Here is a 16,706-nt window from a genome sequence, read left to right as displayed (position 1 = left end):
TGGGATACCTCAAAATGAAATCCCCTCAAACAATTGACTGACATGATAAAAATTTAAAAATAACTATTATACAATATAAATAAAAATGAAAGGAGAGACACATATATTGCTTTAAGATAAAGGTAAGTAAGTAAAATATGAATAAAAAAAAGAAATAAAAACACAAAAACAAAGCCCCCCAGGTGCCAGAGGATATCCATGTGCTCTCATTAGAATACATCTGAAAGCTTGAAAACCCATAGTTTAGACAGAGATGTATATTTTGTCTAAAAAATAGAAAATGTATGAAGAACACAAACTTGTATTAAGAACAGATATTTATTAAATGCTTTATAGTAAAATATTGAGCCTACTCTATGACAATACACAGGCTCCATGTTCTCATAAGAAGTGCAGGGCCTTGACTGAGGGAAGCTTGAGGTACAAACATAGATACAATTGTGGGGTGCTACACATACAAATGGGTCTTCTTGCTGCTCTTTCCCGAAACTGCAATACTCTTTTGCAGAAGTGTTTAGACTTTGGGCAAAACCTACACGTTTCCTGAGTATTTCACCAAACAGTTATTAATATTATTTCCTTTATGGAAAATATGATAATTTTCTGATGGAAACATCCATTTTAGTACTTAATATCTTCAATAATTGAGAAGAATAATCCTAAGAATTTGGTATACCACAAGAAAGTCTTTGGAGTTAGCATAAGGCTTTCTAGCACAAAGTAAATTTCAAGGCAATTTATTAAGGACTAAATATTCTTGAACCACCAAGCTGTTGGTATGGGAAGATGAAATGTCAAGGTTATCTACGTTTTCCAATTTCCAGGATCTAAACAATATCAGAGGTAAATAAGGATATGGGAGTGAGTGGGTATTGGTGGATAACCAATAATTAGAAAACAATACTAAGACTTGGTAGCATTAACTAGTAAAATCTGTATCTTCATTTGTTATTTCAAGATAGTATTTCTACAAATGATACAGGTTCATTTGTTTTCCAAGACAGTGTGCAAAGAAATTCTGGTTCTGAGTAGTTAGCATTTGTTCTAATAGTTATTTTGGATTTGTCTCTTATGTATACCTGGAATTTTTAGCCCTGGCTCTTGAATATATCATTCCTTGATAAGATATCACTAAAACAACTGACATTTAAAAAAATACTGCCTACCTAGAGCTCACAGTAAGAATCACAACCAACTTAACTAATTCATATTACATAGTCCACATATAAACTAGATCCTTCTTCTTTTAAACAATTTCTCCAGTCCTTTATAAAAGCAATCATTCACAAAATCACATCATAAGACCTTATATACAAACTTAGATTGAGAGTTGGGACTGAATGTTTGGTACCCTAAGTTTTCCCTTCTAGACATTTGCTTCTATGAATATGAAAATGAAAGAACTTAAAAGTAAAGAAAATTTTAATTTGGATGCAAGTACTTTTGTATTCATATCAATAAAGGAGATCATGCTTTTTAAAGAAATGGGGGGAAACTCATATGTGATCATCTAGAGTACTGTAATCCTCACTGACTGGAACCTATATCCATGTCCAGCATAGACTCAAGCCACCGGTTCTAATACTTTATAAACCATGTGATTGAAAAATGGTCCCAACCAATGCTCTCAGAAGGAAATCATTGGTGAAAATAGTTTTCAAGCATATACCATTGGAAAATGATCTACTTTGCCACATTAAAACCTTGTTTCAGAAGTTCCTCGCTTTAGATTGTTACTCAAAAACTCATCATGTTCAAAACTCAAGTTGTTATGAGATCTTGAAATCATAAGCAGCTTCTCCTTATTAGTGAAGTCTTTTTTTATGGCAGCGGGGGGCACCAGCAACCTATCCATCGGGTCCTCTTTGTTCTCTAGTTTCATATATCCTTTGCTGTTGCTTCGATCCAGCCGTGGCCAGCTTGGATGTTTCCGTTGCTCTGCCTGAACTGTGAGGGTGGAGCGACCTCGGTCTAAGTCTAAAGATTTTGAATGAGAAGAAAGGAAATGCAAGGATGTGTTGGATCCAAACTGTCTTCTAGCAGCCCCAGGTGATAGGAGCTGTCCAGCCCCCGGACCAAGAGCCACAGATGATTTGTACTGCATGGATAACGCCTCCCCAATGGAATTATTCCTTGGGAGCATTGTGCTGATAGGCTGGAAGGATTCGCCAGTACTGGGCAGAGGGACCACAAGGGAATCCATTGACAAGTTCTTTGATATACTTTTGAGGTTGTCAGCATCCTCAGTGATGTTATCTATACTGGGTTCATCAATTACACAGTTATTAAGTTTGATCACAGGCAGTGTAAAAGCACTAATAGATGATGACACAATTGACTTGGTTTCACATTTCTTAGAGCTGCTAGTCTTTTCCTCGTTTGTCTTGGAAGGAGGTGGGTAGAGGCCAAAGACAGAGACAGAGCTGTCAGAGAGCAAAGGGGGCATCAACCCCAAATTCTTACTTTCATTGAGCATCAGTTCATCCTCCTCCACAGAGCTGTCCATTCGAAAACTCCTCCTCAACCCTGAGAAAGAGGAGACTGTATTTGCTGCCAATCTGGAGGCACAAGAGCTCCCATTCTGCTTTACCTCAGGCTCACCCCCCAAGCCTGAGTAAATGCCATTCATCTGCTTTTGCTCCTTGATTCTCAGGGTGTGGATGTCAATGACGGTGGAGTAGATGTCCCGCATGTGAATGATTTTGGTTTCTTTGTCCCGGTTTTCATGAAGAATGGCGTTGGCACATATGAAAATGAAAATACCAATTCCCATAGTGAAGGGGCCAAGCATTTTCATTTTATCGGAGTGTAAATGCTGCTCAAAGAAGCGCACCACCACACCACCGTGGTTCCGAAGGACCTGAGTCTCATTCGTGGACAATGTTGTTTCAGCGTCGATGAAATGTTCTTTCTGAGGCCAGTAACCCAGGACAGCCATGACAATTCCTATGATGGAAATGAGCACTCCCAAGATGAGGAAGAAGCCAGAGGGAGAATAAAGGCGGATTTTTCCCCGAACCACCACAACATCAGCACGGGGCCTTCGCCTGACTGGTTTCTTTTCCTGGGTAGCAGGGGACGGGCTGAGATTGATGTGGTGCTGGGATCTGGCAGAGTCTTGTCTTTTCAAGGCGGCCAAGCCGGTGATCACACCTCCAGTGGCTATCATAGCTCGGCCTTTTGTACTGCAAAGAAAGGAGAAGACAAAGATCTCAATATGTTCCTGGGATAGGCTCATCAATTCATTTCAAACACTGATTATTCAGTGCTTTTGTTGTATTATTGTCTCACAGGGCTAAATGAGGCAGAAGAATTTCTTTTTAATTGTCACAGTTCAGGTTTTGTTGGCTGCCTGATATGAGATTTCTGGAGATTTTTGCTTTTTTTCTCTCTCTCTTTTTAATTGGATGAGTATTTCTAGTATTGATGAAGTGTGAGTTTAAAGGAATTTTTTAAATTTAATTAAAATAATGTTACTACTTATTGTATATTGCAGTTCTCTGGTTACAAGACTGTCTTTTTCACACACTGCCTGTGGGTGTACACACAGATAAACACATGGCTATCATTGATTGTGGTGTTTTTACAATGGAAAAATGAAGGATAGTTAACAAGCCAAATACAAATCCTAGACACAAAGACTATATATTCCAGAAATTGATGGTTTTAAGACCACTCTTGTGAAAGTGATAAATTTATTCTTAATTGCTACATAATCCTTCCCCTTCTCTGTCACTATTCATTTTCCTTAACCTCTCTGTTTTCATGGATACTTGAATATGCATGCTTTAATACTAGTGCTTGAACTCAGGTTCTTTTACTTTAAGCTCAGTTTCTTTTTCCTGCACTAGGCCAGCACTCTATCACTTGAACCATGCCTTCAGTCTGGCATTTTGCTGGTTAATTGGAAATCACGTCTTCAGGACTGTTTTGTCCAGGCTGGCTTTGGCCTGAGGTCCGCAGATCTCAGCCTCCTGAGCAGCTAGAGTATAGACTAAGTAAGGTCTTTTATGGTACATCCTTGGTTCTACCCCAACCTTGCCAGCTATCTCAATTTTGGCTCTTCTTTTCTTACTGAAAAGTAGACCACTAACCCCCTAGAGGCCTGTTCTTGGCCACCTTCTTTCTGCTCCTCTCCCTTGACTTTCATATCCACTCCTACAATTTCCCTTACTGCCTTTATGATGATGAGTCCCCAGTCTATGTTTCAGGTCATATCTTGTTTCAATTTCCTATGTTCAAATGTCCCCTGCTGAGCATATGTGCATCTATGCACCACTAACAAAGTTAAAGTCACATTCCACTACACCCCAGCCATCTGACCTGATTCATCTGACTTTTTCTTTTGTTGGGGGTGAGGGTCACTTCAGTCTTTATAATTGTCCTTTACACCTCCCTTTCTTCTTTCCTCTACTCTTTCTATCCACTTCTAAATCCTAGAAGTTCTCACTATACAGTTTCTGTTCATACCACTCCTCAGTTCCAATCCCTTTCTTCTCAGCATAGTGCAGCCCTTCTAATCCCTATGAGACCATTAGAATAGCCTCCCAACTTTCTTGCCAAATTCATTATCTTCCTTTACAATCAAGCTCATATGCAGATGGCAGATTATTTATCCTAAGAAACACGGTTGACATTTAAAGAGTGGGGTAATGGAGAAAATTATTTCCCACCACCCTCCAAAGTTTAATCTGGGATTTCAGACTTTCATCTCTGCTCACTTTAATTTACACACAACTAAAACTCATCCTGTATTTCTTGCTTCTCACCCATATTCTATGCTGTACTGTTTCTAAGACTGTGAGGGATATCTCAGCTTCCTGTTCGGACCTCCTCTCTGCCTCTCAGTTCCACTTTTCATATATGGACATCTGGCTAGTCATCAGAGCTCATACATCAAAGCTTTATAAAGCTTTTTCTGGAGGATTCCCAGATCCCATGCAAGATCTCATTGCTCAGAGCAAGTTTTCTATGGCACTTGACATACATTATATGTCTCAATTCTTCTAGCTCTTGAGGTCAAATGTCACATTTAATTAATGGTTTTCTTATCTGTAGTTCCTTTCACACAGCCAAGCATTCAAGAAATACTTGCTAAGGGCTGGGGATATAGCCTAGTGGCAAGAGTGCCTGCCTCGGATACACAAGGCCCTAGGTTCGATTCCCCAGCACCACATATACAGAAAACGGCCAGAAGCGGCGCTGTGGCTCAAGTGGCAGAGTGCTAGCCTTGAGCGGGAAGAAGCCAGGGACAGTGCTCAGGCCCTGAGTCCAAGGCCCAGGACTGGCCAAAAAAAAAAAAAAAAAAAAAGAAATACTTGCTAAGTTGCCAAATAAGAGAGTAATTCTTTTCCTAGCATTTGCTGAATGACCATTGTATTACTCTACTAACTCTCCTAGTTAAAATACGGACAAATAAGATTGATATCCAAACAAAAAGTTAACATTTTATGAGTTGGTAAGATGTCTGTCTTGTATAATGAATTGTTCTCAAGCTTCCAAATATGGTTCGTAGGGAAACACAAGATGTTTTAAGACCGATAAGGTCTTTGGCAAATTGCTGCAAGATATGAATTCCATCTTACAGAATCGAGTTCTCCTCTGAATTCCTATTTATGATTTTTGAACAGTGTTTAAGTAACAGGGTTGTGGAGAGCATGTGCAGCTTTAGCAAGCTAGTGAGTAAATCCAGCCCTCTGTGGAATTATAGCTAGGATTAAAATAGTTTAATGTTGGGAGAATACACTAAATGTCTCTAGTCTGAAATTTATCAAAGTATATATGCCATGGCTTAGAACCACTTCCAAATCTGGGTTTAAATGAAGCTTAGTGCCAACATTTTCTGGAACTCTAAACAGTTCCAAATGCTTAGATTAGACGGCAGCCATCTCGCCTAGTTATTTCTATATGCAGGCTAAGGATTTGATTTATGCTCATTTAAAATAGAGATTTGTGAAAGAAATCAAAAGAAGGGCAAAAACCTTTCATTTGGTTTATGAACTACCAAAGTGAATTGCATTGCATACAGATTTCCAGGCTTCCAACAATTGTGAAAATATTTCCTTCTAGCATTGCCATTTTCCATTCCTGAGGTTGGCAGAGGAAAGGAGGGGCTGGAATGGAAGAAAATATCTTAAGAAGGAAAGATGAATTTAGAAAGATTGTAGTTCGAAGTCGGCCCAGGCAGAAAAGTCCCCCTAAAGACTCTAATCTTCAGTTAACCATTCAAAACCTGTGACGCTGTGGCTCAGGTCGTAGAGCACTAGCCTGAGCAAAAAGAAGTTCAATGACAGAGCCCAGGCCTTGAGTTCAAGCCCTACAACTGACAAAAAAAAAAAAAAAGGTTAAGAAAAGATAGGGGAGGCAGAAGGTTTCTGTATGAGCAAGCAATGTAAGCAGGTGGTGGAGACAGGAAGGAAGCAGCACAGCAGAGGTCAGTTGAGACTTATAAATCACAGAAGAAGATTGAGAAAAGGGGTTCACAATTCCTTCAGCCAGTGTACTCTAGTGTGCCTTTTATAATCAACAGATGGACGTCTGAAGCCCATGTCCTCCTTTAACTTGATTCAAGACAATTCAGTACTGCAGGAGCCCCTGCCAGGACTCGAGGATCTGAACTAGGAGTGGTGCTAAAAATGCAAAGGTCAGCAGATTCAAGGCACTGCCTTCAGGAGTTTGAAACAGAATGGAGGAACTTAATTTAGCTACACAATCCGCACTCAGGAAACTCCCAGGATGAAGGTTTCCACTGAGGAGAACTTTTCTGGAAGACTGCATGTAGGAAAGTGTCTTGGCGCTTGCTGTGATAACACAATCAGCTGAGCATCATGTCAGGAGCCGTCAAGGGAAAGAAAGCAGGCTGGAGGAGAGGACCAGGCCTACCTTTGGCTCACAGCTTGGTGCTTCAAGAGGCAACTAGGCAAATAAGGCCAGGGAAGCAGGATCCAGGCCTTGGCAGATGCCAAATGACATTGCTAATTACATTGCTTTCACATTGACCTGTAAAGACCACCCAGGTAATGTGGCCAGTCTTATTCAACAGAGGAGAGCAATTCCAAGGGACTGACAGAGGAAAACCACATACACAAGCTAGAGACATATAGAATGCATTCTTGCCTGTCTTTTACTCATTGTCTCCATTCATTCTTCCACCCCTCTCCTCTTGACACCCCCCCTCCTCCATGCAATTACTCACTTCCTTGTACTCATTTTGTTAGGCTTTGACTTAGTCTTTCTAATGAATTTATACTATTTGTGCTTCTCCATAGCTTCTATTATACTTCAGCTAATTCACTTATAACCTCTAGGGTGCCACCCAGTGTGCTTACTTCTAGATTTAGAGGTTCATTCTAGTTCCCATTAATGAGGGAGACTATGTAGTCTGTGTTTCTCTGCATCTAGCTTACTTCACTTCACATAATTCATTCCATGTCTGTCCCTTTCCTTATGAATCATTCAATATCATTCTTTCTGAGTGAAGAGTAGACTTCCATTGAGAAAAATAAGGGAAGGGGTAGGTGGAAGTGGGGTGAAGATGTTGAAGGGATGATACAGATCAAGAGGCATGGTATGTATAAACTGCTTTGTTAAATGGCAGAAATTCAATACATAACCTAAAAATTATGAAAAGAGGGGGTGGGGTAGGGTACGAGGGGTGGGTGAGAAGTTTAGAAGTGGTGACATTGACCAAGAGGCACTGTATTTATAAACTACTCTGTTGAATGGCAAACTTCTTTGTACAACTACCTAAAGAAAATAAAAATATATTTTTTAAAATGTTAGAGACAGCTACACTGTTAATAAAAAACCTGAAGCAACTGTAAAAGTCAGATAAGGGAATCCATAGGTATTTTTGTACCTTTAAACTAAAGTTATTGGTCCAAAGTGCTCAATGTATGCAAAATTGGCCTAGATCTAAACTTCAAAGTCCTATTTGCTTTGCCCTACACTTTCATACCTGTTATTTCTTCCTTTTTGGGGGAGGGAGAGGGATGTTGTACTTTTTTGTGGAGGTGTTGGTGGTGTAAAGATGCTGTTAACAAACTTCGTATTGCTATAAATCATAACATTATTCTAAGTTTTAATAATAGCAACAGTAATTATGGCCACCTACTACTATTGGTCAGGCATTGTTCTAAGTACTTTATGTAGAAAACATATTTTCTCAAAATCCTGGATGTGGGTATGATAATTATGGTGTCTATTTGGCACAGAGTTTAGGTAACTTGCCTCAATCTCTATGGCGGTGGGGCATTCCACAGTCTGTGTTCTTACAAATGCTGAAGTGGGAATGTTTCTCCAAATTTTAACCTGAGATTTCCTTTATGCCTTTTCTTTTTCTGATTCCTGTCTCTACCAAAACACTATACCCAAAGAAATGCTTTCAATGTTATGATGACAGACTATATCAGTTTTCACTTCTCAAATTATAATGACCACCTGTGAAAAGCCAGTGGGGCTGCATAGGTTTAAGATTTAGCTTTATAGATGTATCCAGCCTCTCCAGTTATCAATCTGTTAGCGGCATAGATGTTTAAATAGGATTGAACTATGTGAGACATTAGGGATGAAAATTTAATCAAACTCAGTTTCTGACTGAAAGGAGAACAGAATCTTGTGGGAAAGAGGTCACAATCAATACTTAAGATGGAATGAACTATCGTGAAGGAGTTAGAAGAATGGTGTAAAAAGCTCTTCCATTCTAGCAGTTTCCAAGAAGAGGAGACAGTTTAGGGAGGCCTGGCACATCAGTGTGAGTTTGTTATGCAAACAGATCCAATTCATCTTTCTTCCTGAGTGTTTCACAAGGCTCCTTACCAGAGGATATTTCATCAGCTTTTCTCTTGTGCCTGTTATTTTAAATAAAATAAGCATTGTCTTATGTATGTATTTTATTTTTTTAATCTGTTTGCAGAGCCTTAAAAAAAACCCACCAGAAAACAAGACTATCTGCCCAAAGGAAGTAAAAATTAATTATGCCTTCAAGACAAAACAAAAACATTACATAAAACTCCATGTGGTCCCCACAAGTGTGACAGATGGAAACATTTCCTATTTAAGCTATAATAGTTTTAGGACATCCTTCTAGTAGAGGCTTTTCAAACTTTTAGAATTAGGTTTTTAATCTATAACCTTAGCTGAGTTGAAAGAGAAAATTCTTATGGGTGAGTAACAATTCTATCATATAAATAAGAATAGCATGAAAATCATCTTCTAATATATGGAATAATGGTTTTGCATATGGCCACAGAAAAAGAGGTCTTCTTGGTTCATAACTTGACAGCTAAGCACCTTGAACAAGTTATTTTAAACATTTCTTATCTGTTTGTTCATCTGCAAAATGATAAAAGACTTCTTTAATCTCTTTTATATAGACAAACATATAATATATTCTATGTACATATACACATTTATATAATGTATACTAAAGTCTCATGTAACAGGTGGCCAACAAATAATATCTATTATTAAACTATCTTCATTGCTTATATTATTCTTTGCATTGCTCAGCTAGACAAATTAAAAATATATTTAATTGTGGGAATAGTAAGTATATGAGTACTGACCTAGCATCTTGGAGGCCATGGATTGATCTCCAGCACTCATTTAAAAATACATGTATATGTATGTATGTGTGTGTACAATATATTGTAGATGTGGTTGTAGACATACACATTAAGTTAAATAACTAATGATGGCTTGCCATACTTATAGAAGTAGTTACCACTGCAAAATTGTGTAGGAACTTAAGGAGTACAAAACTGAATGGCGAATGTGTATTTTAGTGGCAGAAGCATTAATACTGGGTAGTTTCAAAAGAAAGTTGAGTTCATACGAGAGACATTCAGAAAATATGAAAGGAAAGGAATAGAGCTTGCCTTCCTTATTCATTCTACTTCTTTGAATTTTGTGAATCATCTTAAAACATTCAAGTCATAAAACAATGTAGGAAAACCCAAAGCTATTCATCTGATGCTTTTACAATGCAGGAATAATCTGTTCAATTCTGAAAACATGTTCTCTTGTTATAGGGATACATGGGCATTAGCAGACCACAAAGGAAGAAGCACAGGAGACCTCGGGAGCTGTGCCCTACAGTCAGTACCACAAAGGTGGTACAATGTGACAACTTGTAGAATACAATTCTGTGGCAAGAGGTGTAGCAAGATTACATTTTTTGAGAACTCTGTTGGTCTTCCTTGAAGACAGTATAGCTGTACTATAGCTGTGCTGGGAATGCTGGAACTAAAAGGAAATAACAAAATTCTTAATTAGCAGAATGACACGTAGGACATTAAAAATAAAATACAGCTTTGGGGTCAAGCACATTCCAAGCATTCAGACAAGGTGAGGAGTATGAAAAGCACTTGAAAATCTATAAATGTTCTTTGTTAGACATGCTTTCAAAACTTGCCAGTCTGACAAAGTAGAAAATATGGGCCCAAACCAATTACGAGCAGTGTAACAGTGACATGGAACAACTGCTCTCCAAGGACTAAAAGCCATGAAGCCCAGAACACAGACACCTTCAGGAGACCAAGCAAGAGTTCCATAATGAACTTCAAAAACACCCTGCTGGGACTTGGTGGGAGACATGTTCTGTGGGAACAGAAGAAATTAGAAGCGTATTTTCCCCAAAGTAGAAGTGTGCTTCCTGCCCCACATCCCAATTCCTCCAAATCTTAACATCTTCTTAATATCTGTCATATTCCCTATTCACTGCATCTCTTGATAGGAAGGAGACTTGAGACTTGTGTAAAGAAGCTACCACTAAAGAAATCACCCATTTACTAACAAGCAGGAAGCTGGCTGAGATGGGACTGGAGATAGAGCATTAAAAACACTCATCAGACTTGTGCTGAGACTTCTCCATGGCTGGAGGACATATATAGTAACTTCACTTAGAGGTATGGTCACCTCCATGGTTTTGGATTGCGATCATGCAAATTGAGACTCTAATAAGTATTAAAATCATTTCCAAAGATTTATTCCTGGAAAATCCAGAACACACTGTTGATATTCCCATATGACCATGGAAAAGCTGGAGGGCAATAGTAATTTCAACTCTCATCTCTCCTATCAAACATTCTGTCTAATTCTGCCAGATTTGCAAGGAACATAGCTCCGTCAGTACTGTAAGAGCTATTGAGGGGCTTATGTTCTTCTTGTTTTAAATTTTAAGTAGCTGTGCAAAGGAGTTTTAATTCAGCAAGTCTGATTGTGAGTACAATGAAGCTTGATCAATGCATCTTTTGCCAGAGCCAATTCTCACTTAAGTTAGCATTGCATTGTGCCATCTTTTAACCTAGTAACATACTATATGTTAAATTTTCATAATCTTTTCTAGATTATATCTCTATTATTAATAGTAAAACATTTTTAAAAGAATGATAAAAATGGTATGTACACATAATATATTCTTCATAATTTGGTCATAATGAAGAATGAAATACTATCATTTGGCTGGAAATGGGAGCTCATCATGTTAAGAAAAATTAGCCAGACACAAAAAAAAAACTCTTGCATGTTAGCTCTCATATGAGGATGCAACAACAGAAAAGAAGATTGTAAACTGGATGATGGACTATGAAGGGGTCAGAAATAAGGAGAAAGGGGAAAAGAGGGAGAACCAGAGAGAATAGGAAGGAAGGTGGACAATCAAAACACCATGCATACTTATATGGAAAATTGTAGTAAAGTGCTATGGTTAACTTGTACAATTAATATGTATTAATACTTATTAATTTAACAAGGGCATGCACCCATGTTCACAAAAGTATGTTTGTAGATATTAACTGCAATGCTACAAATTGATAACAAATTGAAAATGAGGTAAAGGCCCATCAGCAAAAGTTTGGCTGAATCAATTACGCTATATTTGAAATGTTATATATAGACAGGTAGAGAGACTGATGTATACTAATAAGTAAAAATGCCCTCATCATATTTTGAGATTTTAGGGCAGATATGAAAAGACCAAATGTTTATGAAATATATGGAGTTTGTTCAGATGCTCACTGGAGTAATAAAAAAGAAAGAATTAAGCTAGTAACAGGGTTACATTTAAATAGCAAGATTGTTGGTGATTTGTTACAGAACACATACTTCAAAGTATATATCTGTACTAATGAGCTACTTGCAAGGAATACACACAGATTTTATTTCATTTCCACTGGGAACTCTAATTTAATAGAGGGCAAAGAGAGACATTGAAGTCTAGAAAATAAGATTAAAAGGCAGATCAACCTGGTGCATACTGGCAAATTAAATGTGCTTCCTAATTTAAGAACAGGTATAATAAAGTCTTGGAAGCAAAAATTCAAGACTAGAAAAATTAGAATCACTAGCCAGAAAAGAAACCGATATGAAATAGAATAATACCAAAAGACAGAAAATAATGATGTCCACTTAGGCAATATCCACATTTATTGGTTAAGGATGAATGAAGAACTAAGGCTGACACTTTGTGGTGTGAAGCAATGAGAAGTGTTAAGCGTTTGGCAGGTTGATTAGATTCCTGTGCACTGGGTCACCTTGACTTCCCCATGGCTTTCAAACAGAGGTATGGTCTTACTGCCTCCAGACTATTTTTATGTCTATCTTCATCCCAGCCCATGAAGATCTTCAGTTGCTCTACCCTTACAGAGAGAAGCAGGTTTCTTTTGTAGAGCATCTTGCAGTATTAAAATAATCATTCTCATGTGCATGCAGCCAGATTCGTCCTGAGAGGAACATGAGCCGGGGCTCTGAACACAGTTCTTTCACTTAATGTGATTTGTACTCATCGCCTTATGGAGATGATGGAGCAAGACTGAATTTCATTTCATTTTCATGCTTCAAAATGAAATTGGTTCCACCTCCTCCATTGGTCCCTTTTCCTCCTTGTGTGCCATGTGGCCTTGCTTCTGCAGAGACCCACAAGCCATCCCATGTGTAAGGATCTGTGTGTCAGGACCCAAAGGCTGGGGAGGGATGGGACAAGGAAACATCATTTGGACTCAGGGGCTTCCTCACTTCAGGCTCCATCTCAACCACAAGAATGACTGCTTCCATCTGACCTTGTTTGAAGGCACAAGCTGCATGGTACTTTTTAAAAAAATGAGCTCATGTCAAGAGACCTGAAGTCTCATGTCTCATCAATTCAAATTTACTTAACATGAGGTTTGTGTTTTTTTTAAATGTCTCCAATCTCAATTTGTTTTTCAATCAAAACCAAGTATTAGTAGGATGATAAAGATGGGACTGTTTGATATGCGAATGGCATTGTTCACATTTTTCATCTTCCTTTGATATCAGCAACTTAAAATAATGCTCTAAGTATTTTTTTAGGTTTGTTAGAGTTACATGCTAAGGCCACAGATTTTATTTGTAGGTATTTGGAGATCAATTGAACTTTTGTTGGCTTACTTGCATATTGGCTCATTAAATCCTCACAACCACAATGAAAAATAGTAATATACTTTTTTTTTTGCCAGGGCCTTGAACTCAGGGCCTGAACACTTTCCTTACCTTCTTTTTGCTCAAGGCTAGCACTCTGTCACATGAGCCACAGTGCCACTTCTGGCCATTTTCCATATGTGTGGTGCTGGGGGATCGAACCCAGGGCTTCATGTATACGAGGCAAGCACTCTTTGCCACTAGGCCATATTCCCAGCCCCAGTAATATACTTTTATACAAATGGGCTAAGAGGGAAAGGGGATGTGAAATATGTATGCAAGTAACTACTCAAGCAAGTCTGACAATTCAACTTCTGACTATACAACTTTGATAGCCACTATGTTATTTCTTAACTGGCTGAATCTTTAAGATGAAAATAATGTTCAGAAGTAAGGTGATCAGCCTGCTTTTATTTTCAATTAAAATAAACACACACACACACACAATGTTGGGTTATTTTTTGAGTGGTAAAGATGACTTTCTTCGCCCCCCCCCCTTTCAATCTAAGTAAGGAATTGAAATCATCTAATGGAGTAAATCAAATAACAATCCTAATTCTTCTTTCAGAACAATACTTATAATGAATTCAGATTTCTAGCTCACTTTGATTAAAAAGCAGGGACTCCCACCCATCTTTCTGTAGCTCCGCTTGGATTGCTTCTAATCTATATCAGCAATTAGAACAATTTCTACCTTCTTTGCCTTTAGCTGAGGAATGTATGGGTTTTATCTTAAATTCTTGTAATGTTGAACACACACTAACATCTACATGCTTGCCAACTCCCAAGCCTGTGTCAGTGCTGTGTAACCGCATGCAATGGCCTCTACTTTCCTCTGGGATGAGCATCTGAAGGCAAGAAGAAAACCAGAACCCAGAAGAGCTGAAGGTAAGATAATGACAGTATTCACTGGGTACAGTGCAGGCCAGAGGCAGCAATGAGCTACCAGGACATGAAAAGTAAGGAAATGAGCAAGAGAGGTTTCATAAAAAGGATGAGCCTTTGCGGCTGCTGGTAGCTCAAACCTATAATCCTAGCTACTGTGGAAGCTGAGATCTGAGGATGACTGTTTGAACCAAGCCAAGGAGAGACTCTTATCTTTAATGAACCACCAAAAAGCCGGAAGTAGAGGTATCATTCAGGTGGCAGAATGATCTCTGTGAGCAAAAATAGCCAAGTGAGAGTATGAGATTCTGAGTTCAAAATTCAGTACCAGTACACACAGAAAGAAAAGAAGGAAGGAAAGAAGGAAGGAAGGAAGGAAGGAAGGAAGGAAGGAAGGAAGGAAGGAAGGAAGGAAGGAAGGAAGGAAGGAGAGGAAAAAAGTATACTTAAGTTCTTTTCAAAACAGGAAGAAAAGAAGAGAGGAAGAGAGGAAGAGACAGTCTCTCCCCTAACATGGAAAACAGGGAAGAGCTTCAGATGAACTTTCTAGATTCAGACTTTAGAAACATAGTCTTCTACCAGCAATCCCCAAGCAGAGGATGGAGTCCATTGATAAGTGCTGTGAGTTTTGCTTGGAGGGGATGCCAGGCACCATTAGAACCCTCTAAGCCACACCTGTGTGCTTAGTCTGTGATACCAGGAGAGTCATTTCTTTCCATCAAATGAGTTTTCTTCAGATAAGTGAGGGAGGAAAATATATCCTATCCCACTGAGGTGTAGAGACAGTTGGTAATTTCCTCAGTGTCACACACAAAGAATTGGAAGAACAGGGTTTCATATCACCTCATTCAGCTGAAAGAGCTCATGATTTCTCCTCCACTGCATTGTACATTCACGGAGATAGAGTTGAGAGAAGGAAGCGTCGTTGAAAATGTTGAGAGGAAACAGAAAGGAGGAGAAGGAGGTTTATGATTATGAATTTAGAACTCAGTGGGGGAAAATGTGTTATTTAAAGAAAGCAATCCAAAGTGTTAAAGAAAGAAATCATAAGCATCTCTAAACTGTATGGCTTCATGCCCTGCTCTCGGTAACTTGCAACAGTTGTTGGAGACCAGTCAGTCCAGATTCTCACCTTTGCAAACACTCACTGTGTTAAAACTGTATCTGAGAATTTCTCCAAAACCGTCAAAACCAAACATACATACCAATGTGCAAAGATCAGATACTGCAGAAAGCCAGTATGGCACCCAATGTGCAAAGATCAGATACCACAGAAAGCCAGTAACAGAGGCTGCACATAACCTATTTAGTTTCTTACATATGTTTTACTAATTAGAGGCATAATTTCTGCTACTTTATCCCTTTTTTTTACAACAAATTATACCATCTATTTCCAAAGCTAAGAGGATATTAAAAATAACCTTTGCCAAACTCATTCAGTTTAAAGATTTCATGTTTCTCCTAAGTTCATATAAGAAGAATATAAAAAAGAAATATAGTAGTAACAAAAAGATTTTTACTTGTTAGTCATACTTAGAATTTTTTTCTCTTTATGGTAACTTGGTGACACATTCTTGTTTTTACCCTTCAATTATGTTTGCACTATGACTTGCCACCTGGATTTAGGTACGTTCAAATAAAGAGAGAAATGTAATGACTTTGTAAATGGGGAAAATCATTTGATGACAGGAAGATATGTTAGATAAATATTTCAGATGGATATGAAATACAAGAGAGTAAGCCATCTTATTTATTTAAGATTTACACATGCACACACATATACCAATGGATATGGTTGAAGAATATATATCAAAATGTACACATACAGTCACACACACACACAAGGCTGGAGAATAGCCACCACAGCTGTCTTTACACAACAGCAAAAATGCCCTTATTGTAACCACAAGCAGACAGAGGAAAGACCTTAATCACCAGTGTGGCAGTATGAGGACATGAACCTTTAGGAGATGATAAGGTGATAAGACCTCACACTTAGGGGTACCATTTGTGTCCATGTGAAAGAGGTTTCATGCAGCATTCATCCCTTCTGCCTTGTGTCACATGAGGATCCAATGGCATGGCATCGCCTTGAAAGCCAAGACTACTCCTTTCCAGACATAAAATCTGCCAGTGCACCTTGCTCTTGGCTCTCTCTATCTCTACACATGTGAGAAATAAATTTCTGTTGTTTATAAGTCACCCATCTGTAATATTTTGTTATATCACTGGGTAAATGTCTTTTGGTTGAATATCGGATCATCTAGCTAATGATGCTAAAAGAGCCCTAAGTAGCTGATCCTACCAAGATCTCCTCTTGTGGTAGTCCCTCGAGTCCAAATACACAGTGTTATCACATGACTTGATCGGAGATTGTTTTAACG

The 16,706-nt window shown here is 38.5% G+C and overlaps 1 protein-coding gene across 1 annotated transcript in view; it reads right to left on the bottom strand.

Moving 5' to 3' along the window:
- Positions 1-325: 325 nt before the first annotated feature.
- Tmem200a (transmembrane protein 200A) overlaps positions 326-16,706 on the bottom strand; it is a 65,865-nt gene continuing 49,484 nt past the window's right edge. Inside the window, exon 3 of the mRNA XM_048354070.1 lies at positions 326-3,185. Coding sequence (XP_048210027.1) covers positions 1,697-3,169 — 1,473 coding nt within the window. The 5' untranslated portion in view covers positions 3,170-3,185 and the 3' untranslated portion in view covers positions 326-1,696. The remainder of the gene's footprint in view (positions 3,186-16,706) is intronic.

This window comes from Perognathus longimembris, chromosome 9 (genome assembly GCF_023159225.1).
Source record: "Perognathus longimembris pacificus isolate PPM17 chromosome 9, ASM2315922v1, whole genome shotgun sequence".
NCBI lineage: Eukaryota > Metazoa > Chordata > Mammalia > Rodentia > Heteromyidae > Perognathus > Perognathus longimembris.
The sequence above is the reverse complement of the archived record's forward strand: the minus strand, read 5'-3'. Positions and strand labels throughout refer to the sequence as shown.